A 24,529-nucleotide genomic window follows, 5' to 3' on the forward strand; every position below is an offset into this window, starting at 1 on the left:
TACATCTATTTTGTACCCTAAAGCATCCTTGTTACTCATAACAGTCCCTGGAACTCTGTAGATACTTTTTAAGTATTTGCAGAATGAATGAGTGAATGAATGATGGAATTCCCTCTGTTTGTCCTCATTCTAGTGTTACAGTGCCTTCCAGTAAGGGTGGGGTGGGTGACAAGGTGTTCAAGTGCCATTAGGGCCTAAATCAGAAGTTTAGAAGTTTGTGGGCATAGTCCACAAGTATTTCTCTAGGAAAACGTGTCTAACCTACAAACGAAGTTCTGGTAACTCAGGTCAAAGGTAAATTGGGAGGGAAAATCTGTATGGCACATGTACCAGGAATAACCTCCTTGTCTTGTTTTAGTAGATACTTTCAAATTTCCTTCTCTAGGCAAGGCTGACTAGAGTGCAAGTTGCAAGTTAATTTGAATTTCACGTTTTGTCCTTGTTCTTATAGAGAGTGGAAAGACTTCAGAACACTGCAAAGTGTTTATATAACCAACAAAAGGAGTGTTTTGCAGCTGCACAGACCTGGAATCGAATCAGGATCCCTGTTCTATAATCACGGATTGTACTTGGCCCGAGTCTTATTTTTCTTATCTATAAAACAGGGATAGCTTACTTTCTTCATAAGACTGTGCTGGGAAAGTATTTACGTGCATTTTGAAACCACTTCAGCTCTATACAAATATCAGTTACTACTGGATCTCCACATTGGTTTCTTGATAGAGTTTCAGGAAAATATCTGTGAAAGGGTGGGGGATACCTGATCTAATCTCAACGCACTTTGAGATCCGCAGGGTTTGGACTTTCCCGTCCAACTGCTAGTCAGGGGCCAAGCCTTGAGGACGCTGGGTGGGCGATCAGAGCTTGATCAGACTAGGACTGAAGGGTCCGGGCTAAACTCCCTGCTTTATTTCTTTCATGTCAAAAGTCACAATCTACAAACCCTGATAAGAACTCAGGAGATGTAAGCCAGAAAGACGATGAGTGAAAACCGAGACGCAGAGAGAGGGTCTGTGTGTGTTGTCTTGGGAGGAACATCAGAGCCAGAGAGGGAGGATGTGCCGGAGGGAGTTCGCGTCTGAAAGAGTGGAAGGGGAACGGAACGCAGGAACTCCACACCTCAAGTGAAAGTGAGGCCCAGTGAAAGGGGTCAGCCTGAGGAATTTCGGTTCCCGCCCTACGACTCCCGGCTTTGACTACAGTTCCGCCCGCAGAAGCCCTGGGCCCCTTGCCCCGCCCCCAGAGGTTAATCGGATCGTACCATTATGCCATCATAGGGGCGGAGGTGAAACGTGGGCTAGTCTTGCAAAGCAAAGAGCTCTTTGTCAGAAAAAACAGGATTATCTATATGATCTGAACGGTTCTTAGTTAATACATTTCCCTTCTGTCTGCTAGGATCCTCTTTACTCCCTGAAGCGTGCCAGGAGTCCGTCCATGATTCCCCCTTTCCTTTCCGTAGTTGATACATTCCCCCGGGAGACGTAGGCGGGGAGGCGTACATAAAACTCGACGCAGGAGGCGGGGCTGCTCAGTCCTCGAGGCGTCGGTGTTCTGTAGTGTTGGAGCCTTGTTGCTTGTCGGCCTGTGCGCGCGTGCGCGGACATGGCCTCAAACGGTATGTAAGGGCGCGAGGCGGTCGTGGCGCGCCGGCTTCGGACCTCATTCCCTCCCACTCCGGCTTTTGTTTTTCTGTGGGACCCGAGCGGCTATCGAGTGCAGGATCTTTTCCTCGCACCACTGGCTGGAAGCAGCGGAGAGGGGTGGAAGGGGGAGGCCGATGTCGCCATTTTGTTTTGCTCCTCTGGCTCCTCGCGTGGGGCGGGAGGTCGTCCCTTCGCTGCCCCCTTCCTTGAGGTGAGGATTGGGAGGGACGCGGCTTATTGATTGGGAATGGGAGGCACGGATGGAAATGCTCTGTCTCCGTACCCGCTTCTCCCCCACGTCCCCAGCCGCGCGCTCGGGCCCGCTTTGTCGCAGTGCTGCATCCGGGCACTCGGAGGAGCGCGCACGCGCTTTGGTAGCCCCTCCCCCCTTTCTGGCGGCGCGAACCGCCCCCCCTCCGGTCTCATTTCGGCCCTGCTTTTTGTCGCGAGACCCTCAACTGGAGGCTCCGCGGCGCGCGTCCGGTGTGGGCCGCGCCCCCGGGGTCCCTCGGGAAGGGGCGGGACCGCCTCGTTCCCGCCTCGCTTGCCACGCGGCCGGGGGCGGAGGCTCGGGGTCGGGGCGGCGCGCCCGCTTAACGGCTGTGGGTAGGGGGCTGGGGAGTGATCCAACGGTCTTGAGGACGGGGACCGAGGCCTTTCCCGCCTAAATTTCCTCTTACCGAGGTGGGAACTGAAAAGAACGGCCGCCCGAGGCCACACCCTCTCTCTGTGCTCTGGCTCTTTCCTGCGGGGGAAGCGCCTCGTTTCCTGTATGGAGGAGACGAGCCGATCAGGCCCTTGCGTCTTCCATGTGGCGTTTTAAAAAGCACTTTGGCTTCTTTGGATTCGCCTAGGCTTCCCGCAGCCCCGAGTTAGGCAAGGGGGATAGGAAAACGCAGTCGTTTGGGAGCCGCAGGGCTGGGGGCTTGAGTACCAGCCGACGTGCCGATCAGAGTGCTCTCTTCCCTTGGTTAGCTGGCTTTGCACCAAAAGCTCCCATTTCCAGGCTCCAAGATGGGGCAGAGGGTGAAGCGTGGCCTTTTGTGAGATACTCTTGTTTGGATTGAGAAAGCGGAGGCTCCTTTTGAAACAACTATGCCTCTGGCTTGAATTAAAAACCTGTCTTGCTGAAACAACTGTGTGATTTCAGCTTAACTCTTGGCGATGTGTTCCTCCTCGAGGGGGCGTGAGAAAGAAATGTGTAAATCTTTGCAGTTCCTGACATCGATTGAAGTTGCGGACAGTTGCTGCTGTCCGTTAGCACTCTTGCCTTTTCAAGTACTTAAGGCTGTTTTCTTGGTTTTGTGGAAATGCGCTTTCTCTTTGTGTTTTTTATTGTAAGAAAACTTGACTGGGGTCTCACAGACTGCCCTTTGCCAGTAGAGTTTCATGAGGGAATTATGCCTCCTTTGTTGATTTTCTTATCTGAGGACCCCGAAGCTTAAGTCATTTCGCTGTCTTCTGAGGAATGGCTGAAGGTAATATAATCATGTTTTTCTTTTTGCAGACTATACCCAACAAGCAACCCAAAGGTGAGTGTCCCTTCTGGGCTTCCAGAGTTTGTAGAGGGCGAGGGTGGCTAAGGTTTCTTTTCCTGAGAGCATTGTTTTTTTCTCCAGCTACGGGGCCTACCCATCTCAGCCTGGGCAGGGCTACTCCCAGCAGAGCAGCCAGCCCTACGGGCAGCAGAGTTACGGTGGCTACGGCCAGTCTGCGGACACTTCGGGCTATGGCCAGAGCAGCTACGGTAGTTCTTATGGACAGACCCAGAACAGTGAGTCTCAGTGGGTCACCCCAGCTCTTCTGCTCTTTGTGCATGTTGCTTTTCTTAAACCTAAACAGTGCTGAAACGTTCCACTTACCAATCTTGGACCCTTAAAGCTCTTTGATGTTTTGAGTCCTTTAAAACAAAAAGACTTTAATTGGTTTGTAATCTTGTTTCCTTTTATTTTCTGTGACTTTTTACCTTTCTGTTTATGCTGCTATTTTCCCAATTTCTCCTAAGCATGAAAGTGAAATAAAGGCGGGAGGAATATTCTCTAGAGGGAGAAATGCTTTAGGTTTTTAAAGAGGGAAAATGAAAAAAAAAAAATAATAATAAAGAGAGAAAATGACTTACTTGAAGATGTTTGAAGTCAGATGGCATCACATGATACACCAGGAAGTGGAATTTGCCCTGAGATCCCTGAAGTGTAAATAGTAACGCGTTGTCTTTATTTGTTGTGCACATGGTTGGGGAGGTTAAAGTGCTGTTAGTGAATAGAGATCTCTTGGGCTGTGACTAGTGGTGGTCCTGGAGGCTGGCTTTGGGGGTGTGTGGGATGAGATTAGAACTCAGAACTTGAGTAGAAGTTGAAACACAGCTTTCAGGTAGAAAGGTAATCTCTTTAGCTATGAGTTGCAAGATTGCCAAGCATCTTATAAGAGGTTGACTTATCACGTATGGGAAGCATTAAGTGGTATACAGTGGTGTTCTCAATGCATTCACTGCCTGTTGTCTTTCCTCATAGCTTTTGTGACTTCACTTTTCCTTTCCTTGTAGCAGGCTACGGCACGCAGTCAGCTCCCCAGGGATATGGCTCAGCTGGTGGCTATGGCAGTAGCCAGAGTTCTCAGTCATCTTACGGGCAACAGTCCTCGTACCCTGGCTATGGCCAGCAGCCAACTCCTAGCAGCACCTCAGGAAGGTAAGGAGTGGGTGTGGAGAGGACTGAAAACATTAGGGGTGAATCCGTAAGGAATGATAATGTGATCAGCAGCGGGAGTAACTGTGAGGGGTAATGGGGGAGAGGTGGTCTCTGTTGGGGAGGGAGAATGGGATGTACCAGAAGTGAAGTCCTGGACACACTGGCATTGTGACTCTTCTCTTTTTCTTTTCTCCTAGTTACGGTAGCAGTTCTCAAAGCAGCGGTTATGGGCAGCCCCAGAGTGGAGGCTATGGCCAGCAGTCTGGCTATGGTGGACAGCAGCAAAGCTATGGACAGCAGCAAAGCTATAACCCCCCTCAGGGCTACGGACAGCAGAACCAGTACAACAGTGGCAGTGGAGGTGGTGGAGGGGGTGGCGGAGGTTAGAGGTTTTCTTCTGCTCTGTCTCATACCTGCTTTTCGCAAGAAACTTTTCTCTTAGGCCCTTACCCTGAAAGGGTTCTTAAAAACCTTGCATTTTTGTGTCCTAGCTTTATCTGTATTTCTAGTGACACTTATTCCCTGGCATTCTTGAACTGTTTTATGCCACCTCACAGTCTGTTTTGTCCTTTATAAAGGCATGCTTTTCTTTTCTGACAGGTGGCTATGGCCAAGATCAGTCCTCCATGAGCGGTGGTGGCGGCGGCGGTGGTGGTTATGGCAATCAGGACCAGAGTGGTGGCTACGGGGGAGGCCAGCAGGACCGTGGGGGCCGTGGCCGGGGCGGTGGCGGTGGTTACAACCGCAGCAGTGGTGGCTATGAACCCAGAGGTCGTGGAGGCGGCCGTGGAGGCAGAGGCGGCATGGGGTAGGTGTCTTGTGAGCCAGGGAGTACCACCAGTGGGAAGGGTGGAGGGTTGCATGAATCTCCCTTGAAGCCTAGTCCTGTAGTGCATGGTTAGTCTGATTGTGGGAATTTGTGAGGACTTCGATTTGGGATCTTGACTGTTTCTTTTTCGTACATCCATCCCCATTTTATTTTTGTGAGAACTTGGAAGCCTGAACTTCTACCCACACCTCTGTACAGAGATTTGAGTACTGACAACTTCCATCTGTAAAGAAAAAGGAGAAATGTAGGGGTATATGTGGATTGGAGTCATTGATATCCTAGACAAGGAACATGGAAGTAAAGGCTTTTTTCTCTGCAAGGGAAACCAATGATCCCACTCCTGGTGATAGGGAAACTTATTACTTGTATTCCCATGTGTCCTCTAAAGGAGTTGTCAATGGTTAACCTGACTTGAGCTTCCAGGAATTGGCTACTCTCTCTTCCTGTATTCTATAGCCACTTGAATCCACGAGCTTGACTTGTACTAATCTGACGGACTAATGATTTCGTGTGTGACTTGGTTCTTGGGGCTCTCTGAAGTGTGCAGACCTTTTGGACAAAGTACAGTACACTTGACAGTGGTCTCCCCCCACTTGCTCCACTGTCCCCCTTCCTCCGGTTACTTGTCCAGCTGGACCTTCTCTCCTCCCCTTCCTGCTGAAGCAAAACCTTAGATTTGATGTTAGAGCATTTGTCTGTTGGTAAATAACCATTGGAGGGACCCTTCTCTGTCTCTCTTGAGAAGGGGAGGAATGTCAGTGTGTTACTCCTTTTGGGGAGAAAGTAAGTTTTATAAAAAGAGTTTGTGTATGGTAAGTATTCAGAGGGGGGGTGGGGGCAGTGCCAAAAACCTTACAGAAATAAGGAAAACTCTGTTGTGTGCGTGTGTTTAATGCAAAACTTTGAAAAAAGAAAAGCAACTGTTATGTGACTGTTAACTTGCTCTGCATTTTATGTGCCACAGGTATGAAAGGTGACATTGCAAAATACTCCGCTCTTCTCGCAGTGTAGAAGGGGTGACCCCGGGGGTGGGGAGAGATCAAAACCAGCTCAGTAGTTAGGGTAGGGCTTAGCTAAGTTTTGTCTCGCTTTAAGGGGAAATTGCCTTTGGTTTTGACTTTTTATGGAATGGGGTTGGGTCTGCTTGCTGCTTTCAAAGCAAAAAAAATCACAAAAATGTGTTCAGGGCTACCCCAGCCTGGTGTGAAATGTCTTCTGGGTAAATTGGGGGTAGGGTTTTTTAAACCAACTACTGGGTTGTCAACTGCTTGCGACAAGAGGAAAAAACATCTGCTACATCGGAAGAACGACCAAGGAAAATGGGTCTTTTTTTTTTTCCTAGAGGAAATAGATATATAACCTTTTAAGCAAAATCCTTAACAATTGTGTCTGAGAAATTGCACACGTGTGTGTGACATGCTCACAGGTCAGACAAGGGGTGGTCAGGAAGGGGAATGTATTTTAGTAGCCACTTGCATTATCATTTTCCCAAAACACCTACCTATGTTTGGGGAATGTTGAACAAAACCAAAAACCGCCCTTTTGTAGCCGTTGGAAGCTTCATGTCCTTTCTTCTAACTTGTCTTCTCCAGCGGAAGTGACCGTGGTGGCTTCAATAAATTTGGTGGTAAGTGAACAGAGTTTCCAAAATTCCCAACTCCCAGCAATGCTTTGTCTGATTGTTCATTTGCAGTTGTCTTAGCGTGTTTTAAGTGTCAAAAGTTTTGGAGTGTCCATAACCACCTCCAGAAAGGGGTGGGGTGGAATGCCACCTGCTGCCAGATGTGTGCTAACCTGGAGGCAGGCAGGGAGTAAGACTCATCAGTCATCTGGTACCAAATTGGTTTGACCCAGGTTAATAAGAGGTGTTTAGGAGGCCTCTTGACAGGAGTTTCACCACACCCGGCACTTAGTGACCACCGTTATGAGAAAATGGAGAGTGTGTGCTGGAACACGTGATGCCAACTTGGCTTTAGGATCGATCCTTTGATCAGTGTGTCCGAGGCTTTGTGTGTGTGTGTGAGTGTGTTTAACAACCTCCAAACGTTTTAATTCTGGACGAGGGATGAAGTATTGCCCTGCCCTGAGGATGGTGAAGTTGGTTTATATTTATGTATTAAATACTGAATGGTGTCAATGCAATCCTACATACACGTATTTAAACTCAACTCAGATGGGCTAAATATTAGCAACTAGTTCTGGGCAGGAAGGTGTGAACTGCTTCCAAGAAATGTTGGGAGCGTGTGTGGCTCTCATGGGAAATTCTCAGGTCTTAATAACAGCACAAACTGAATTCATGGAAAAATGGCAAATTTGAGAAGTCTCCTAGTAAGCTGGAACTTTTCTGGTCTGGTTAACTAACAAAAGGTTTCTTGATTTGTCTCAACATGTAAAGCCAAAGGCTTGGGTTCATGATTTAGGTGTCATTGAGTGTGGGTACAACATTTATATATGGTGAATTCAGATAAACTTTGGGCAAAGATGGTCTCTGGAAAAAAAGAAAATAGAGGCTGCATTATGGAAATAAGATTTCTGGTCTGTTCCCTGGGACATGCTTAAAACATACAATAGCTATTATGTATGATTTTTATTTTCATGTGGTTTTTGGGGAAACAACATGGTTTTAAGACTGGTTTCGAAAGATGACATTAAAAATTGTTCCACAAGGGATAAGTGTCTTTGGTGCTAAAGTTTGGAGAAACTGTATGGATTCATATCACACTGCTGGTGATGAGCCCATTTCTCTCTGGGGCGAGAGAAGAGGGCCAAGCTATGAGTTGGTTTGTTAACTTCAATGGGTCTCCCTCTTAGCCCTCCCAGTCTGTGCTGAGGACATTTCCCAGCCTGAGCTGGGGGAGGCAGCATTTTCTGAAGTGTGGAGTTGTCCCTGTGGGGACTCAAGTTACATGCAGACCTTAAGAAAAGGGGCCTGTCTTTCCCAGACCTGCCTAGGGTTTTCTCTGGGCAGGCAACCCAGAACAGGGTTTGGAGTGAGGCTGGCTGTGAGCACTTACCTGATGTTTTGCAAAAGTTTGAATTTGGTGTTGATTTTTTTCCTGGTCTTTCTCAGCCTCTTAACTAACGACTCCTCTTTCCTTGTTTTTTTGTTTTTGTTTCTTTTTTTTTTTTTTTCTATGTCACTTAAGGCCCTCGGGACCAAGGATCACGTCATGACTCTGGTAAGTCCACAGGTGGCAGGAAGGAAAGGCTAAAGTGGTAGCAGGGCTTTCTCTAGGATATTGTTCAAACTTAAGGGAATCTGAAGAAGAGTGGGGCTAGAGAAGGAAGGTGTGGGGAAGAGAGTTCAGGTGTAGCTGTGTTTGACTGTATTTAACAAAAAAGACGCAGGGAAGCACTTAGTGTGCTGCTTGTTTTGATTATGTTTGTGTGCTGCATCTTCGTGTAAAATTCGTTTCTTGGGGGTCTTCAACTGAAAGTTGACAAACACTGGTGTGGTCTTAGGCAGTTAACTCCTGAGCCCTGGTTTCTTTTATGAATATCAACGTGTTCCAAGGGGTAGTTGTAAAACTAAATTTTAATTTGTGAAGCGGCTAGCATACAGGCACTCAGATAATGAAGTAGAGTTGGAGATCTGTCGGACCTACACCACCAGTACTTTATGTTAATTGGTTTAGAAATTTTCTTTCTTTGAAAGCTAACTGTCAAGTATTCAAGTTCAGGTTATTAAGTGTCACTGACTTGCTTTATCTTTGGTTGTTTCCTCTCTCCACTTTTGCTGCTGTGTTTGGCAAGCAGAACAGGATAACTCAGACAACAACACCATCTTCGTGCAAGGGCTGGGCGAGAATGTTACAATTGAGTCTGTAGCTGATTACTTCAAGCAGATTGGTATCATTAAGGTACTTGTGGGAACTTGTCTTGCGTCCACTGCAAGGGCACGGGTTTGATTCCTCATGGGGGAACTAAGATCCCACGTGCTGCACTGTGTCGCCCCCAGCCCCAAAGGAAAGGTACTTCTGAAGCAGAGTGGGTGCTTTCTATCAGTGCTGCAGGCTTTGGGATTTCATACCTTAGTGGAAATAGAAGTCTTAATGGTTGCTTGCTTCATTTGTTGAGGAAAAAGCATTAACTGTTGCCATTCCAAAAGAAATCACATTTTAACACAAAGAGGCACAATTGGTTAAAAAAGTGATTAAGACTTGAATTTGTAGTCTGTAATCTTTATCATTTAATATTGGAGGGAGAAGCAGTTAACAATCAATGGCTTTCTTTCAAGTTGTGTGTGAAATAGGAAGGTATGGTTTTGATAGTGCTGTATTCTCCTAAGACTGATGTGATCTCATGTTGCTTTCTTCAGACAAATAAGAAAACAGGACAGCCCATGATTAATCTGTACACAGACAGGGAAACAGGCAAACTGAAGGGAGAGGCCACGGTATCATTTGATGACCCACCTTCTGCCAAAGCAGCTATTGACTGGTTTGATGGTAAGTCTGAGGAGGCTGGGGGAGAAGGCAGCTAGCTTGGGGAAACAGGCTGCATTTTGAGGATTTCTTTGTGTCGTCGAAGACTTAACAGCACTACACTGTTGGTGTAGTCTTATATTTGCTTACGTCTCATGAGATTGTAAACATTCGTAAGAAGGCAGTCTTCTCTTGATTGTACCAGGTGTACTTTTGGACCCACAGGCCATAGGTCTTAACAAGAAGTCTCTCTTATACCACCGCTATTTCTTTAGGTAAAGAATTCTCTGGGAATCCTATCAAGGTCTCATTTGCTACTCGGCGAGCAGACTTCAATCGGGGTGGTGGCAATGGTCGTGGAGGCCGAGGGCGAGGAGGTGAGGAGCTATTTCTACTGCTATAAAGAAGTGATGGGGAGAGAAGGGGGGAGGAGGATGGTAAGGGCTTGTTTGGGAAAGACAGGTTGGCCACACTTGGGAGGGGAGCAGACCTGTTCTTGGCCCTGTTCTAGGACCCATGGGCCGTGGAGGCTATGGAGGTGGTGGCAGCGGCGGCGGTGGCCGAGGAGGATTCCCCAGTGGTGGTGGCGGTGGCGGAGGACAGCAGCGAGCAGGGGATTGGAAGTGTCCTAATCCGTGAGTGAAACGGCTTCAATTTTTTTTTCTCAGCCCTCTGGTACGTGTGCCCTTTGATGTTAAACTTGCTTCAGTCCTGTCTTGACTCTGTGCAACCCCATGGACTGTAGATTGCCAGGCTCCTCTGTCCATGGGGGTTCTCTAGGCGAGAATGCTGGAGTGGCTTGCCATTCCCTTCCCCAGGGATCAAACCCAAGCCTCTTCTGTCTCCTGCATTAGCAGGCAGGTTCTTTACCACTAGCACCACCTTGATGTTAACGACAGAGTCTGTAGTTTCTGATTAATGTCAAAGCTACGCTAACAGGGACAGGCTTGGCCAGGAGTCATCTAGACTGGGCTCAGTAACCTTCAGTCTTTGTCTCTGCTCCTGAGAAACAGGCCTCTTAGCTTTTCCGAGGCCTCATTCTCCTCACGTATCCCTAGGGTCACTGGAATCTTCATAATTCTAGGTCTTGGCCATTTTCACCCCTCCTCTCCACCCCTCCAATGCACATTAATTGTCTTATTTTCCTCAGTACCTGTGAGAACATGAACTTCTCTTGGAGGAATGAATGTAACCAGTGTAAGGCCCCTAAGCCAGATGGCCCAGGAGGGGGACCAGGAGGCTCTCATATGGGTAAGGAAGAGGCAGAGCTGGTGTTGGGATCTGCAAGGAGGCTAGACAAGGGGAGGGAGGAGGAGTCTGGGGGATGTGATAGAGGGTTGAATCATGTTTCTTTTTTTATAGGGGGTAACTACGGAGATGATCGTCGTGGTGGCAGAGGAGGCTATGATCGGGGCGGCTACCGAGGCCGAGGAGGGGACCGTGGGGGCTTCCGAGGGGGCCGGGGTGGTGGGGACAGAGGTGGTTTCGGCCCTGGCAAGATGGACTCCAGGTAAGTAAGACTAAATTTTTTTTTTTTTTTTTTAAATATTATTTTATTAGTTGGAGGCCAATCACTTTACAACATTTCAGTGGGTTTTGTCATACATTGGCATGAATCAGCCAAGTAAGACTAAATTGAAAGGGAACTAGAGCGGTTGACCAGATTCCATGGGATTGCAGGGTTTGGGGAATGTGGTTTCATTTTGAGGGTGGGATTGGACAGCTGAGACGAATGCTTGGGTAGGAAGTGAGGGAAGGAAAATTATCTGGGGGAGCTAGTCTGTGGATGCCCACATGCACTCTGTGCCTAGGGGGACGAGCTGTCTCTTGGGGTGGGTAGCAGGGCAGATCGGGTTTTGGGGGTGGGTGGGTAGAGAGGTTGGAACCCAGACCTCATGGATGCTCTTTCTTGCAGGGGTGAGCACAGACAGGATCGCAGGGAGAGGCCGTACTAGCCTGGCTCCTGAGGCCTTGGAGCAGCTTTCTTCCTGTACCCAGTGTTACTACCCTCATTATTTTGTAACCTTCCACCTCCTGATCACCCACGGGTTTTTTGTGTCGGACTATGTAACTGTAACCATACCTCTGGTTCCCATTAAAAACCATCATTTTAGTTAAATTTTCTTCCTTTTCCCCCTCTTCACTCTCCTGGAGCGTGGATGTCCAGGTCAAGAACGTGGGGAGTTTTTCCTCTATTCAGATCAACCAACCTAACCTGCTTTGTGGGAACTGGAATAATTTGTTCCCACTCAGCAGGAACTAGAATAAAGTGTTTGATACTTGGTTCAGGGGAGCAAAGGTCAAGTGTATCCTTGAAAGTAGAGATTAAACTTCCTCTGTTACAGTAAAAATTGGATGAATGAAAGGGGTAAATGAATAAGATCGTGTGTTGCCCCCGATTTTTGTCCAGCCATGTGGAAATGTTTCTTCTACCCTGTTGATGTACTGAGTTTTGTGGGCTTATTTGTAGCAGTTTTGTTTCTTTCAAGGAGTTCTGGCACTTTTCTAAGGGTGGGGCTCAAACAAATTAAACTTCCAGGGTACTATTCAAGCTTGATTGACCCTGATTAGATCATGTAGTTAACCAGTTGGGTTTTTTTTTCCAGGAAGGGGAGAAGCTGAGCACCTAACTAATGGCAGATATGCTCACAAGTTTTCATAGGTGGAGATTCACAAAGTGCCTGGGTTCTGTGGCTCTCACAAGTCAGGAAATGGTCAATGCCAGGATGCAGTCCCTGTCATCTTCCAACTTGATTTTCATTTCTTGGCATTTCTTTCTGAAACAAATTCCTATCCTAAACATTTATTTGCTTAGGCCTGACTTAAGAGGATGCTGAATTTTAGGGAAAAAGACTTGGGAATGAGATAAGATGGTAAAAGGGAAAGGTTAGCTGGAAAAATAAGATAAGGCAATTCTTTGGATATTTCAGTGAGTGGGCTCCCTCCCCACAACACTAGTTTTCCTGAAGGTGGGGCTCTGGGTATTGTCTGCTGAGACAGTGGTGTAATTAGGTCACATTCACATCTGCCAGTACTCAAAAGTCTTTGGTATTTTGAGAAAGGGAAGGGGTTGGGCCGATGAGTTGCCACCTCAATAGTGTTGCCACCTCAATAGTGCCGCTTAACCTGACATACCTTTCCTGACCCCAGAAAACTACCCTTTCAACTCAAAACTTGAATTTGGAAACTTGCCCATTCTTGCCAAGCAGTTGAATTTTGGTTACATAGAACTTAAAATCATAACCAACACTAAACAGTGTTTGTTAGAAGCACAGCTCATCAGAGTGCCTGGGACCCCTTGTGGGAAGTGCTTTTCTTTTTCTGAAATTGTTCCGTTTAAGAGATGATTCATCCTCAAACCTCTGGTGATTTGAGACGGAGGCTGTGGCTTTGTCCAAAGGGAATAGCTACCCTCCCTGCTGAGTGGAGGTGTTCTGTCAGGAGGAGGTGAATGGCCGAGGTTCTCCAGGCAGTGCTTTTATTTGACTTGTGGAACTTGGTACTTATGAGAAGCCCTCAGATTTAGAGCCAAGGAAATGGCAGTGGTGGTTCTGCCCTCTTTTTTCTGCTTTTGACCTATCTTAAAATTATGTTTGGTTTGAATGGCACAAACCACGTCTGAGGTTTATGGGTTCTGGTGTTAGGGTTAGACTGTGGTTCCTTTATCCCTGCTGTTAGAGGTGAGTTGGGTCTCACCCAGGCTCGGAGTAAGTGGGATTATTAGCATTTAGTTCTTGTCCTTAAAAAGGCTTCAGTGATTGGCCTCACCCTTCAATAAAAGAAAATAAGGTCCTGGGATTACTCTGGTGGTCCAGTGGTTAAGGACTGTGCATTCCTGGTGCAAGGGGCTTGAGTTTGATCCCTGGTCAGGAACTAAGATCCACATGTGACAACGAAGGCCCTATGCCACAACTAAGACCTGACATGGTCAAATAAAAAAGAGTCCCAAGTGTCTAGTGGGTAGATTAGTTTGGGGGACTTTCAGGAGGCTGGGTAGAGGTGGTTGAAGACTGAGGGAATGTTTTGTTGGTTGATTCGGGGCCAGTTCATCCTTTCATCCTTTGGTGAAAAAAAAAGACCCTGAGGGGTTTGGACCTTGGATCCTCTGCTCTTTGCTGTATTCCCCTGTAAGCAGCACCTGGCCAGTGATAGCCAGTCATGTTTATCTGATGAGGATTGTAGGCTGGTCTTTTTTTTGAGTTCTAAAGAATAGATTATTAACTGAGTTACTGAAAATGTCCTGCAGTCTTGAAGCACTAGGCATCTGGCGTTTTTGAATTGGGACAGGCTAATTTAGGAAGAAGCTGGGGGAGAATGTTATGGGTGGGTGGGGAGAAGTGTGCTGCAGGTCTGATTGCCACCACCTGATTTCTCAATCTTTTTCACCTTTGCCCCACATCACGTACTGGATTTCAGTAGCTCAGATAATAGTGCAGAGGTTAGGTCATTGAATCAATCATCCATCAGGGTTTAATAAAAAAAAATTTTAATTGAATTTATCTGGCTGCACCATGAGTTGTGCAGGATCTTAGTTCCCTGACCTGTAATCGAACATGTGCCTCCTGCAGTGGAAGCATGGAGTCAACCACTGGACTGCCAGGGAGCTCCCTACCAGGGGCTTTCTACCAGGTCTTACCTGCCTGTAGTCTCAGAGGCTCAGTGTAGGTCCATCGCAGCCATTCCACTCCAGCCTTTCTAGAACTCATACCTCTCCTACCTTTGGGCCCTCAAAACTTTGACTCTCCATCTTTAACTTTTTGTGTTAATCATTTTAGACAGCAGGTTTCCACAAAAATCTCGTTCACCTCCCCCATGCAGTGATCTTCATGCTGCTGGGTGTATACGAGCTGAGGAAGTAGTGTCAGGTGGAACTTCCCATCAGGTTTGACTTCTGGGCTTGTAGAAGTTGTTTGGCTATTAATCCTTATGGTGTTGGCTGTTAGAGTTTTAGGAGACCATTGAATCTAAAATTGCTTATATATATATATTTTTATATTGAAGTATAGCTTCAATTTTAGGTGCACAATAGAGCAACCCAGCCATACATATGCACGTATCCATTCTCCCGTAAACTTCCCTCTTATCCAGGCTGGGCATAACTTTGAGCAGAGTTCCCTCTACTATACATAGGTCGGTCCTTGTTGGTTAAAAACTTCTTAACCCTCTAGAGGCAGGAACAGAAGTGTCATGAGATTGGGTCTGGGAACAGTGCTCTGTGGATGGATTGTGTTCTCTGTTGGATTGTGGTCTTAACCTTAATTCGGGGTAATGGTGCTAGTGAGGAGGGTTCTTTGAACAGGAAGGACAATTGAGAGCCACCAACATGGAGACTGAGACAGAGAAGGAGCTGGGACCATGGGGCCTGATTGGAGATTGCTGTGTGTGGTGGGGAGCCAAGCTCAGGTGGTTCTGGATGGAGACTGCCGAGGGGGAAGAAGGAACGGGAGCAGGGAGCCGGGCTGTCCAGACCGCGTCCTGCAGGCATGCCACAGGGGGGCAGCGTTGCTTCCCTGTAGCTGTTCCCGCAAGGTCCTGGGGCTGTGCAGTGCAGCCTGCTCAGCGTTAAGAACTTGTCTTAGAGTTAGCCTGGTGGCTATTTTTTCAAAAATTAATTTAATTGGAGGATTATTACATTATTGTAATGGTTTTTGCCATACATCAGCCATGGGTATTTTGTTTTGTTTCCCAGAATTAGAAGGGGAGTGGCTCCATCCTGTGTGCTCTCTGCCTGAATGAAAGTGAAAAGTGTTTGTCAGTCCTGTCAGACTGACCCCATGGGGTGTAACCCACCAGGCTCTGTGGACTTCTCCAGGCAAGATTGGAATGGGCATATGTATGCTCAGTTGTTCAGTCATGTCTGACTCTGGCGACCCCACGGACTGTAGCCCGCCAGGCTCCTCTGCCCATGGCTATTCTCCAGGCAAGAATACTGGCGTGGGTAGCTGTTCCATCCTCCAGGTCATCTTCCCAACCCAGGAATTGAACCGGGGTCTCCAATGCAGGTGGATTTTTTTTTATCAGCTGAGCTACCAGGGAAGCCCACTGGAGTGGGCAGCCATTCTATTCTCTAGGGGATCTTCCCGACCCAGTTATCAAACCCAGGTCTCCCACATCGCAGGCAGATTTTTTGCTGTCTGAGCCACCAGCAAGCCAAATCCCTACATGGGAAAGAAAAAAGTGACAGTGTAGTTGCTCAGTAGTTTGTGCCTCTGCAACCCCATGGACTGTAGCCAGCTAGGCTCCTCTGTCCATTGGGATTCTCCAGCCAAGAATTGTGGAGTGGGTTGCCGTTTCCTTATCCAGGGAATCTTCCTGACCGAGGGATCAAACCCGGGTCTCCTGTGTTGCAGATTCTTTACCATCAGAGCCACGAAGAAGGCTTGCTTCTGCAAACCTTGGCAGTCTGACCAAGGTGGCAAAGCAAAATCCTCTTTGGCTATGTGTGTCTTAAGTTGGATATGCACCTGAATCACTTTGCAGTGGGTTCTGATTCAGCTTGTAGGTCCCCGTGGAGCACAAGTTCTCTAGCAATGTTGATGGTGCTGTTTGAGCAGCACACTCTTAGAGCCAGACTCTGAAGTTCTGCAGGGACTCATCTGCTCATCCCACCCTCCTCCCCACCTTCTCTGTGAAGGGGAACTTGATTTTGTATAAAACTTTCTCTGTAAACAATTTGAGCCAGGACCCAAGAAAAAGGTCACTCAGGGAAGGCTGGGCCCTGCAAATGGGTTTTTCTAGTTAGCACAGGCCCAGCGAACATAGACTATTTGTTCTGTTTGCTCTTTTTTCAGTCTTGTGATGCTTAGAGGTTTGGGCAGAAAATGTCCATTTTTTCAGGTGCTTTTTGAAGCCATTGAACTAGGAACAGAAGTATCCTGGAGATCACTGTTGACACTAATGGGTGCTCTTTGTGGGCCAGTTGCTGCTAGGTGATGAATTATGTCCTGTTAGCCTTACTTTATAGCTGGAGATGCTGAGGTACAAACTGACCTTAAGTTTCATAACTGGTGAGTGAGGTGGACCAGAGATTTGAATATTGTTTGGCTGTAGAAGTTGTGTCCTTAACTAGTATGCTGTGGCTGGTAGAACTCTGAGCCTCACCCTACTCTCCCTCCCCACCTCAATAAAAAGGAAAAATAAAGCCCCCAAGAAATCTTTCAACTTAGGGGAGCTGTTTCTTAGAAACTTGTCTTGCCTCAGGCCTGCACTGGATTTTGTAGCTGCTCTGAGCATCTGCTGTGCAGGGAAGTGTTAGCTATGGCTCCATCTCCGAAACGTTAAGTTTCTATGAAGTCTTTAAAAAAAAACAACTACCTATTAGACACTAGACATGCACAGTAACTGCTGTTTATTATTTTTCAAATCCAAAGCATGACACAGGTTGAAAAGATGTCTTTTGTGGGGAGCTGACTGTAATGGGGGAGTCGGTGTAGAAATGACTGGTTCGCTCTACCACAGGGACACTAGGTGGGAGCGCCACTGGAGCCCAGAGGGAGGCCGCCTGTGGGCACGCTAGGACGGGGGGGTGGTTTCAAGGTGTCCAGGTCTAAGGGACCAGCGTGTGCTAGGTAGGGCATAGAGTGTGAGGAAGCAGTGTTGGGATTCGGGGGTATGTGACAAAGGTAGGAGAGCTTGGATGGGGTCACTCAGGGTCAGGCTGGAGGGCGGGCTCAGGTGTCCTATTGTTAGGAGGGAGTCCATTTCCATCATCAGTTTTGATCACTCAGGCCCTTGATGGTGTTTGACTAGAAGCAGCGAGGTCAGGAGGCCTGTCGTGGGTAAGACATGAGGGAATAAACCAGATGGGGGCAGTGAAGTTGAAAAGGAAGGTGTTTGGATGTGAGCTGGAAGAATGACTACATCTGGGCCTTACGGAACATGGTAGGGTTTCTTGTTTTCTGGTTAGGCTGCGGCTGTTGGCATATGTCAGGGTACAGGCATAGTAAAAGGAAGACAACTTCCGGTTTGGGAAATGGTAAGGTCCTTGTAGAACATAAGTGAACACACGTCTCAGGTTGAATAAGGCTTGGTTTATAGATTTAAGAAGACTTGGCAGAAATGGGCTGAGGTGGAATGGGGAGCACCTGCATTCATTTTATGGGGTGGCTAGCGACAGAAGATGAGTCCATGGGGTCCTGAGTGTTGGGACTGAGGGGGACACTGGGGGAAGCTCGGCTTTCCTCTTGGAGCCCTAAATAGCATTAGGAGCAATCTGACGTGACTGCGTAGCCTTGACAGTGGTCATTAGCTTAGCTTCTTGGTAGCATCCTACAGCAAACCACTTGTTTTCTCCTGTTGCTCTAGTGATTCGGCAATCAGAGTAGGGAAACAGACTGTGTGTGTGTGTGTGTGGTGGGGGTGGGCGTGGAGAATAAACACTGCATTTACTAGTTCTCGTGTCTAGGGAGGGTATTCCAAGTGAAGCCTTCATATGGCCTTGTTCATTCTGCACTGGTGTATCATTGTGAATGGCACACCCTGGACTGTCATACCTGGATCCCCAAGTCTGACGATCTGACTCCTGTGTATGGAGTATCTGACTTTGGTGTCTGCCTGTTGCTTTGCATCCACCCCTCCAAGCCAGAAAGAATTGGGGTGCAAAGTGTACCCAGGATGTGGTCTTAGGATACTGTTTCCGAAACAGCTTCTGGAAGGTGCTGTTTTCTAGAAATAAATACTATTTTCTTTTGTTGACACAATTCCATCAAGAGAAGAAACAGCTGCTGGAAGTCATTTCCTGAAGTTCTGCTTTTGTGTTTGGCATGTTTTCTGGGCAAAGTGTAACCTGTAATCCCTTTTGGTAGGGGGTGGGAGGGAGCAGCCAAGCCCACTGGTGTCTGTGCCTGAAGGAACCCTAGGAATACTTGCTTTGTGTTCTGTTTAGACGATACTCATCATTTCTCCTGAAAATGGCTCTAATTTTGCAGTTTTTTTCCTATGAAAAATGAAAGAGAAGCTTTGTAGACCAGTCTGTTTCTAAATGCATCTGCCAGATCTTGTTCAGTCCCTAGTTGTGTCTGACTCTTGGTGACCCCATGACTGCAGGATGCAAGACTTCCTTGTCAAATCTGGCCCCCCACAATTCCAGGCCCTTTGTTCATACCTATTTTAATTTTTAGACCTTGGCCACAAGGTTGACTCACGGTTCACATGTCTCAAGGGCAGACCCTTTAGGTGGCATCGAAGGAGCCACCAAATGGTGAGTGAGGGACTATTCCATGTGACTGAGGCAGGAAGGGTGAAGTGTTTGGGGAGTTTGCTGCCCTGAGCTTGGATATGTAGCTCAGGCCCACATGCGCTTCCAGGCTGCAAGTAGGAAAACACACCACGTACAAGTGGGATTTTCATGTATTGTGTATGAGAAAATCAGAGACTCCAGATAAGTTGGCTGGAACAGCCAGGGGTGGTATGTGGGAGCCACTGCTGGAGGAGGCGCCTTAGCTCTGCTCCAGGTCGTCCACCAGGTAGGGCTGGTTGTCCCTCAGGGCCTGGAGGAACAGATCCTTGCAGGCCAGGTTCCAGGCTGGAGCAAAGCTGAAGAGCTTCCTCATCTTGTCCGAGCTGGTGCGCTCCGCCCGCACTGCCTGGTACTGATCCTCTGTCAGGATCTTCCCGTACAGGGCATCCAGCACCCCATCCACGACTGTGACCCGTGCAATGAGGGCTGCCCGATGCTGGTCCACAAAGTGTGGTCCTGGGGCGAGAGGAAGGAGAAGGGCAAAGCTGGCACCCAGGGTGGGCACTGGAGCCTGTCTGTCCCTCTTGAACACTTATCCTTCAAATTGCCCTGAATGCCACCCTAAGGGGCAGGACTTACAGGACCTACATAGAGTGGGATGCGCTTAACCTTACCTCCTTTTCAGCCAGACTTGGCCCCAGGAGTGTGAGTAGGTGAGTGGGAAGAGTTGGCCTAACTTTGCACGCCCTGAATGCTCTTGGCCGTGACAACAGATTTAGGCTGTGCAGGGGTGCCCAGGTAGGTGAGGTCAGGGATTGAAGGCCTTACCTGGCTTGGCTGTCTTCTGGAGAGGGGCCCTGACCTCGGCTGGCACGTTTCTAGGGTCTGTAAGAAAATGTTCAATGGTGTCTCCAAGTCTTTCTGAAGTCGGCCCGGAAGCCAAGGTCAGTACCCAGGGCGGGAACCCTCCCTAGCAGGAGAAGCTTTTATGAAGGGGTAGGAGGAACAGGAAGCGAAAGTGCCGGGAGAGGCAAAAGTTGGGGCTGGGAGGAGGGTGCAGATGAAGGGAGACTGGCCTAGACCTCGGGGAGTGTGGCGGGTGCGCGCTCACCCTTGCTCATGGCCTCCTGCAGCTGCTCTGCCACCTCCTGCATGCCCATGTCGCGAAGCACAAGCGCCGTCAGTTCGGCGCCGTAAGCCTCCAGATAGTAACTGACGAGCTTGTCGGTGAGGTCCACGGCGTCCAGGGGCAGCAGGGTCCCCCGGGGGATGCGTCCAAAGCCTTCCCGCAGCGGCACTGAAAGCAGCTTCATCTTGAACTTTTTGAACTCGTCTGCGGTCAGGTTCTCAAGCGCATCCAGGATGGCATCGCGCGTGCACCCCATGTCTCCGGGGTTCTCCGCTGCAGCCGCCACTTCCGCTCACTCCGGGTGTCTGCAGTTTGGAAAGCCTGCTCTGGGGCGGGACCAGAAACTCCCCGCCTTCTCCCAATTCCTGTCTCGGCCCCAGAACGTTGCCCTGGGTTAAGACTTCCGACTACCCTGCACCTTCCTATCCTCTCCTGGCCATCGGGGGGCGCCCAGATCGCATCCTTTGGCTGATCTATGGGGGGGGGGGGCGGCGGGGGGGGGGTCCAGATCGCATTCTTTGGCTGATCTCTGAGGAGTGATCCAGGAGACCAGTGGAAAAGGGCTCATGGGTGGTGCCTGCCTCTCTAGGCTTGGACTAGCTAGCCAGATCAGGAACCTGGTTTACTGGGGCATCAGGGCTTTGAATCATGGAATTTTAGAGCCCTGAAATCTCCCTGTTTCCCTAAATCTTAGCATCCCCACTCACATGTCATAGAATCAGAGCCCTAACAGCCAGAACCAGGTAGCTTCCCAAATTCCACAAACTGGGCAGAAATGACGTGTCAAAAAGAGGGTAGAGGTAACTATGTGTGTTTTCTCTCTTTGAGCCTCAGTTTCCTGATCTACAAAACGGGGATGATAACACTCCTTTGTCCACTTTGTAAATATTCCAACATAACACGGGCTACCTGATGGTGCCTGATAAAAGTGTGTTAGTTGCTCATTTGTGTCCGACACTTTACGACCCCATGGGACCCCATGGTAGCCCACCCAGCAGCCATTCCCTTCTCCGGGGGATCTTCCTGACCCAGGGAGTGAACTCAGGTCTCCCACATTGAGGGGAGATTCTTTACCATCTGAGCCACCAGGGAAGCCTGATGGTGTCTGAAACCTTGCCAAATACTTCCTGGGAGAGTTAGGATTTGGTCCCCCAGAAACTGAATTTCTTGGGGATTGATGACAAAAGACACTTGTAATGGTTGAGAAAATTCTTTACTGAAGGGAAAGTCATGGGTAGAGAGTCATTCTGGGGTCAAGAGACTTGACCCAGAAGAGTACATGCAAGGTGTGGGCTGGTGTTGGAGGCCAAGCCGAGGCTGGAACCGTTCACTTGCCTTTCACGTGGCTGGGAGGGCCCTGCTGCTCTGCCCCTGTGGACCACACCAGCCTTGTCTTGTACCACATCCTGCCCCAATTCCGTCTCTGAGTTCCAGCTACATTGTCCATTCAGTTCCACAAATGTGTCAGGGTCCTTTGCTTTTCCAAGCCTTGGCATATGCTATTCCCTTCACCCAAAACTCTCTTCCCTCACTCTTTGTCTAACAAACTCTCAGATTTTAGGTCTTAAGGTAAATGTTACTTTCTCTGGAGACCAAGTTCAGACTCTCTCCAATTCAAAACATCTGCTACTTATTTGTAACTCTTGTAACAATTGTGACTAAATTGCAACTAGCTCTGTGTATTTGTTTAGCATCAGACTTCCCTGACAGGCTGTAAATGTGCTTGTCCAGCTCATTGTTATAATCTGCAGCATCCAGAACAGTGCTGGGCCTGTAGGAGCTCAATAACTTTTTTGTGGGGTCAGTAATGAGTGGAATAGGCCTCATGGCTCAAGGGAGATACCAGTAACTAAAGGTGTACCTTCCACAGAGTGAAAGTGAAAGTCACTCAGTCATGTCTAACTCTGTGACGCCCATGGACTATATAGTCCATGGAATTCTCCAGGCCAGAATACTGGAGTGAGAAGCTGTTCCCTTCTCCAGGGGATCTTCCCAACCCAGGGATCGAACCCAGGTCTTCTGTATTGCAGGTGAATTCTTTACTAGCTGAGCCACAAGGGAAGCCCTACCTTACACATAAGCTCTTCAAAAAGAGGCAGTTTTGGGAATTCCCTGGCAGTCCAGTGGTTAAGACGCTCTCACTGCTGTGGGCTTGAAGCCATACAGTCTCCAGTTTTAATCCTGGCTGTCTTTCCTAGGTGGGTATGGGAATTCTTCATTTCCCCCTCTCAGCTGGGTTGTAACGATTGCCATTCCTTCTAGCGCTGTGATCCTGACATTATTAGACATTTATTCACTTAATGGGGACCCATCTCCCCCCAAAACGTGAGTTCTAGGAGAGCAGGGACCTTGTCTGGTTCACTGATGAATCTCCAGCATCAAGAGAGTGCCTGGGAGGACTTCCTGGGGGTCCCGTGGTGAATCCACCTGCCAATTCAGGGGACACAGTTCCATCCCTGGTCTGGGAAGATTCCACATGCTGCAGGGCAGCTAGCCCATGTGCTCTCGGGCCCAGGCTCTGCAACAAGAGAAGCCACTGCAAGGAGAAGCCCACGCACAGCAGCTAGAGAATAGCCCCTGCTTGCCACAACTAGAGAAAGCCCACGAGCAGCAACAAACACCCAGCACAGCCAAATATGAATTAAAAATAAAATAGAGTTTGATTTAAAAAAAGAGTGCCTGAGACAGCAGATGCTCAGTGAAGATGTGCTGAATGAAGAAATGACTGAGGCTGTGTTTATGTGCAACATGTTGTATTCAAGAGCTTCCAGCAGAGTAGCAGGGCCTGCTCCCCATCCCTGTGCATGCTGCCCTCCATGGGCTGGACTGGGGAGTACTATGTACCAATATCCTCACCATGGGTGGCACTCATGGTCCAGAAGCCAGTGTTCCCTGAGCCTCTTCACTGATTTTTGTGCACTGTGGCCAGAAGGCTACATCTCTTCCTGGTCCACGTATTGATCCTGTCCCTCCTCTGCTTGAAAACCTCCTATGACCTCCTCAGTGCCCCCAGAATCAAGTCCAAGCTCTCTGGCTTTGCCTTTACGGCTCTCGCTAATGGCCTCAGCAGCACTGTTGGCCTCTGGACCTCTGCATGTGCAGCAGTTGCTCTCCGCTTGGCCTCTTTTCCCTCCTGGTCTGCGTGATATGTTCCTGCTCTCCTCCAACATGCATCAGGAGTCACTTTGTCTAAGAAATTAAAAAAAAAAAAAATGAGCCCTGTATATAGTCTGTGATCCTTCACATGCAGTATTTCTCAGCCTTCCAACAGTCCCCTTGGGATAGGGAACAGTGGCCCTATTGTACAAGTGAGAAGAGGCTCAGAGAGGTTGGAGGACTTGCCCAAGGTCGCATAACCGAGGGATCATGCAGGTTGGCTGGCTGGCTTCTGGGCCTGGCCTCTGTCTGCTATTCCCAGTTGGCTTTTCTGTCCTCTCTGTGCAAAATGAATTATTCCTTGGCCACACTGGCTGGCAACCCCATGACCCCTTTCTCACTGTTTGTCATACAGTGTCTGGTCTCTCTGCTTTCCTCACCAGACGGAGGGCTCCTTGAACATTCTTTCAGGTCCACAGCAGGCAGCACAAGACTTTGAACAGATTCCACCTCAATGAGACTTCATGAAATGACAAACGAATCTGAGAGTGTAGAATCATAGATGCCTATTCTTCATCCAGGGGGTCGAAAGAGTCAGACACGACTGAGCACAAATGCACACACACACACACACACACACACACACACACACACACACACACATGTAACTGAATCACTTTGCTGTACATCTGAAACACTGTAAATCAACTATACTTCAGTAAAAAATAAAAACTTTAAAAATTAAGAAAAAAATAGTATTAAAGATCTCCTATATACTCAACCTCATGGTAGGTGCTGTAGAAGACTAAGTAATAGTAGGCTCCATTTTTTAAATTTACTATATTCCAGGCATGTGCTGAACAATTAACATGCATAACCTCGTTTAATCCTCCCAACAGCCCCATGAGGTATGTGTGTCTATTCCCCTACACAGGGGAGGAAACTGAAGTTTTCAGAAAGCCTTCTGGAAGCCTGCCCTGTTGGTAACATGAGGGAATAAAGATGGAGCCACCTGACTCCTGGGCTCAAATTCCAAACTACATCCTAAAAGTACCACTTTTGTTTTCAAAAACTGACAAATTGCAATGCAACCTCAACGTACACCAACAGAGGGATGGATAAAGAAGAGGTGGTACATATATGCAATGGAATATTAGTCAACCATGAAAGGAACAAAATCGTGCCATTTGCTGAGATGTGGATGGACCAAGAGATGGCCACACAGAATGAAGTAAGTCAGAAAGAGAAAAAGAAGTATATCTTAACGCATAAATGTGGAATCTAGAAAAATGGTATAGATAAACTTATTTGCAAAGCAGAAATAGAGACCCAGGCATAGAGAACAAAAGTATGGATACTAAGTGGGAAGGGATGGTGAGGTGGATTGGGAGATTGGGATTGACATATAATCACTACTATGTGTAAAACAGACAACTAACGAGAACCTACTGTATAGCAGAGAGAGCCCTACCCAGTGTTCTGTGGTGACCTAAATGGCAAGAAAATCCAAAAATCCGAGAGGATGTTTGTATACATACGGCTG

The 24,529-nt window shown here is 48.1% G+C and overlaps 2 protein-coding genes across 5 annotated transcripts; one reads left to right on the forward strand and one right to left on the reverse strand.

Annotated features, from left to right (window-relative positions):
• Positions 1-1,516: 1,516 nt before the first annotated feature.
• Positions 1,517-11,702, forward strand: FUS (FUS RNA binding protein). Of its 4 annotated transcripts, none has more exons than XM_065924717.1 (15): positions 1,517-1,615; positions 3,151-3,175; positions 3,263-3,417; positions 4,186-4,330; positions 4,528-4,712; positions 4,931-5,138; positions 6,752-6,786; positions 8,306-8,338; positions 8,916-9,019; positions 9,478-9,607; positions 9,859-9,960; positions 10,095-10,218; positions 10,734-10,834; positions 10,946-11,093; positions 11,499-11,702. In XM_065924717.1, exons 1-15 carry the CDS (start codon positions 1,603-1,605, stop codon positions 11,536-11,538), a joined length of 1,548 nt encoding a protein of 515 aa, XP_065780789.1. In that variant the 5' UTR covers positions 1,517-1,602; the 3' UTR covers positions 11,539-11,702. The 4 variants fall into 4 exon arrangements, with proteins under 4 accessions (XP_065780789.1, XP_065780791.1, XP_065780790.1 ...); XM_065924719.1 differs by having other exon boundaries at positions 4,528-4,691; XM_065924718.1 differs by having other exon boundaries at positions 4,189-4,330.
• A 6,474-nt stretch (positions 11,703-18,176) lies between these two features.
• Positions 18,177-20,195, reverse strand: LOC136158549 (apoptosis-associated speck-like protein containing a CARD). Its single transcript, XM_065920366.1, has 3 exons — positions 19,873-20,195; positions 19,590-19,646; positions 18,177-19,277 (listed from the first exon to the last, which is right to left on the reverse strand). The coding sequence occupies exons 1-3, from the start codon at positions 20,144-20,146 to the stop codon at positions 19,021-19,023; spliced, it is 588 nt and encodes a 195-aa protein (XP_065776438.1). The 5' UTR covers positions 20,147-20,195; the 3' UTR covers positions 18,177-19,020.
• Between the last annotated feature and the right edge of the window lie 4,334 nt (positions 20,196-24,529).

Source organism: Muntiacus reevesi, chromosome 2 (assembly GCF_963930625.1).
Source record: "Muntiacus reevesi chromosome 2, mMunRee1.1, whole genome shotgun sequence".
In the NCBI taxonomy this organism is placed as follows: domain Eukaryota; kingdom Metazoa; phylum Chordata; class Mammalia; order Artiodactyla; family Cervidae; genus Muntiacus; species Muntiacus reevesi.

Coding starts and splice junctions, on each gene's coding strand:
- FUS (XM_065924717.1), top strand. Junction 10,835..10,945: donor ACCAGGAGGCTCTCATATGG/GTAAGGAAGAGG, acceptor CTTTTTTTATAG/GGGGTAACTACGGAGATGAT. Junction 11,094..11,498: donor CCTGGCAAGATGGACTCCAG/GTAAGTAAGACT, acceptor TCTTTCTTGCAG/GGGTGAGCACAGACAGGATC.
- LOC136158549 (XM_065920366.1), bottom strand. CDS start 20,146: ATGGGGTGCACGCGCGATGCCATCCTGGATGCGCTTGAGAACCTGACC. Junction 19,647..19,872: donor GCAGGAGGCCATGAGCAAGG/GTGAGCGCGCAC, acceptor ATTTTCTTACAG/ACCCTAGAAACGTGCCAGCC. Junction 19,278..19,589: donor CCAGAAGACAGCCAAGCCAG/GTAAGGCCTTCA, acceptor CTCTCGCCCCAG/GACCACACTTTGTGGACCAG.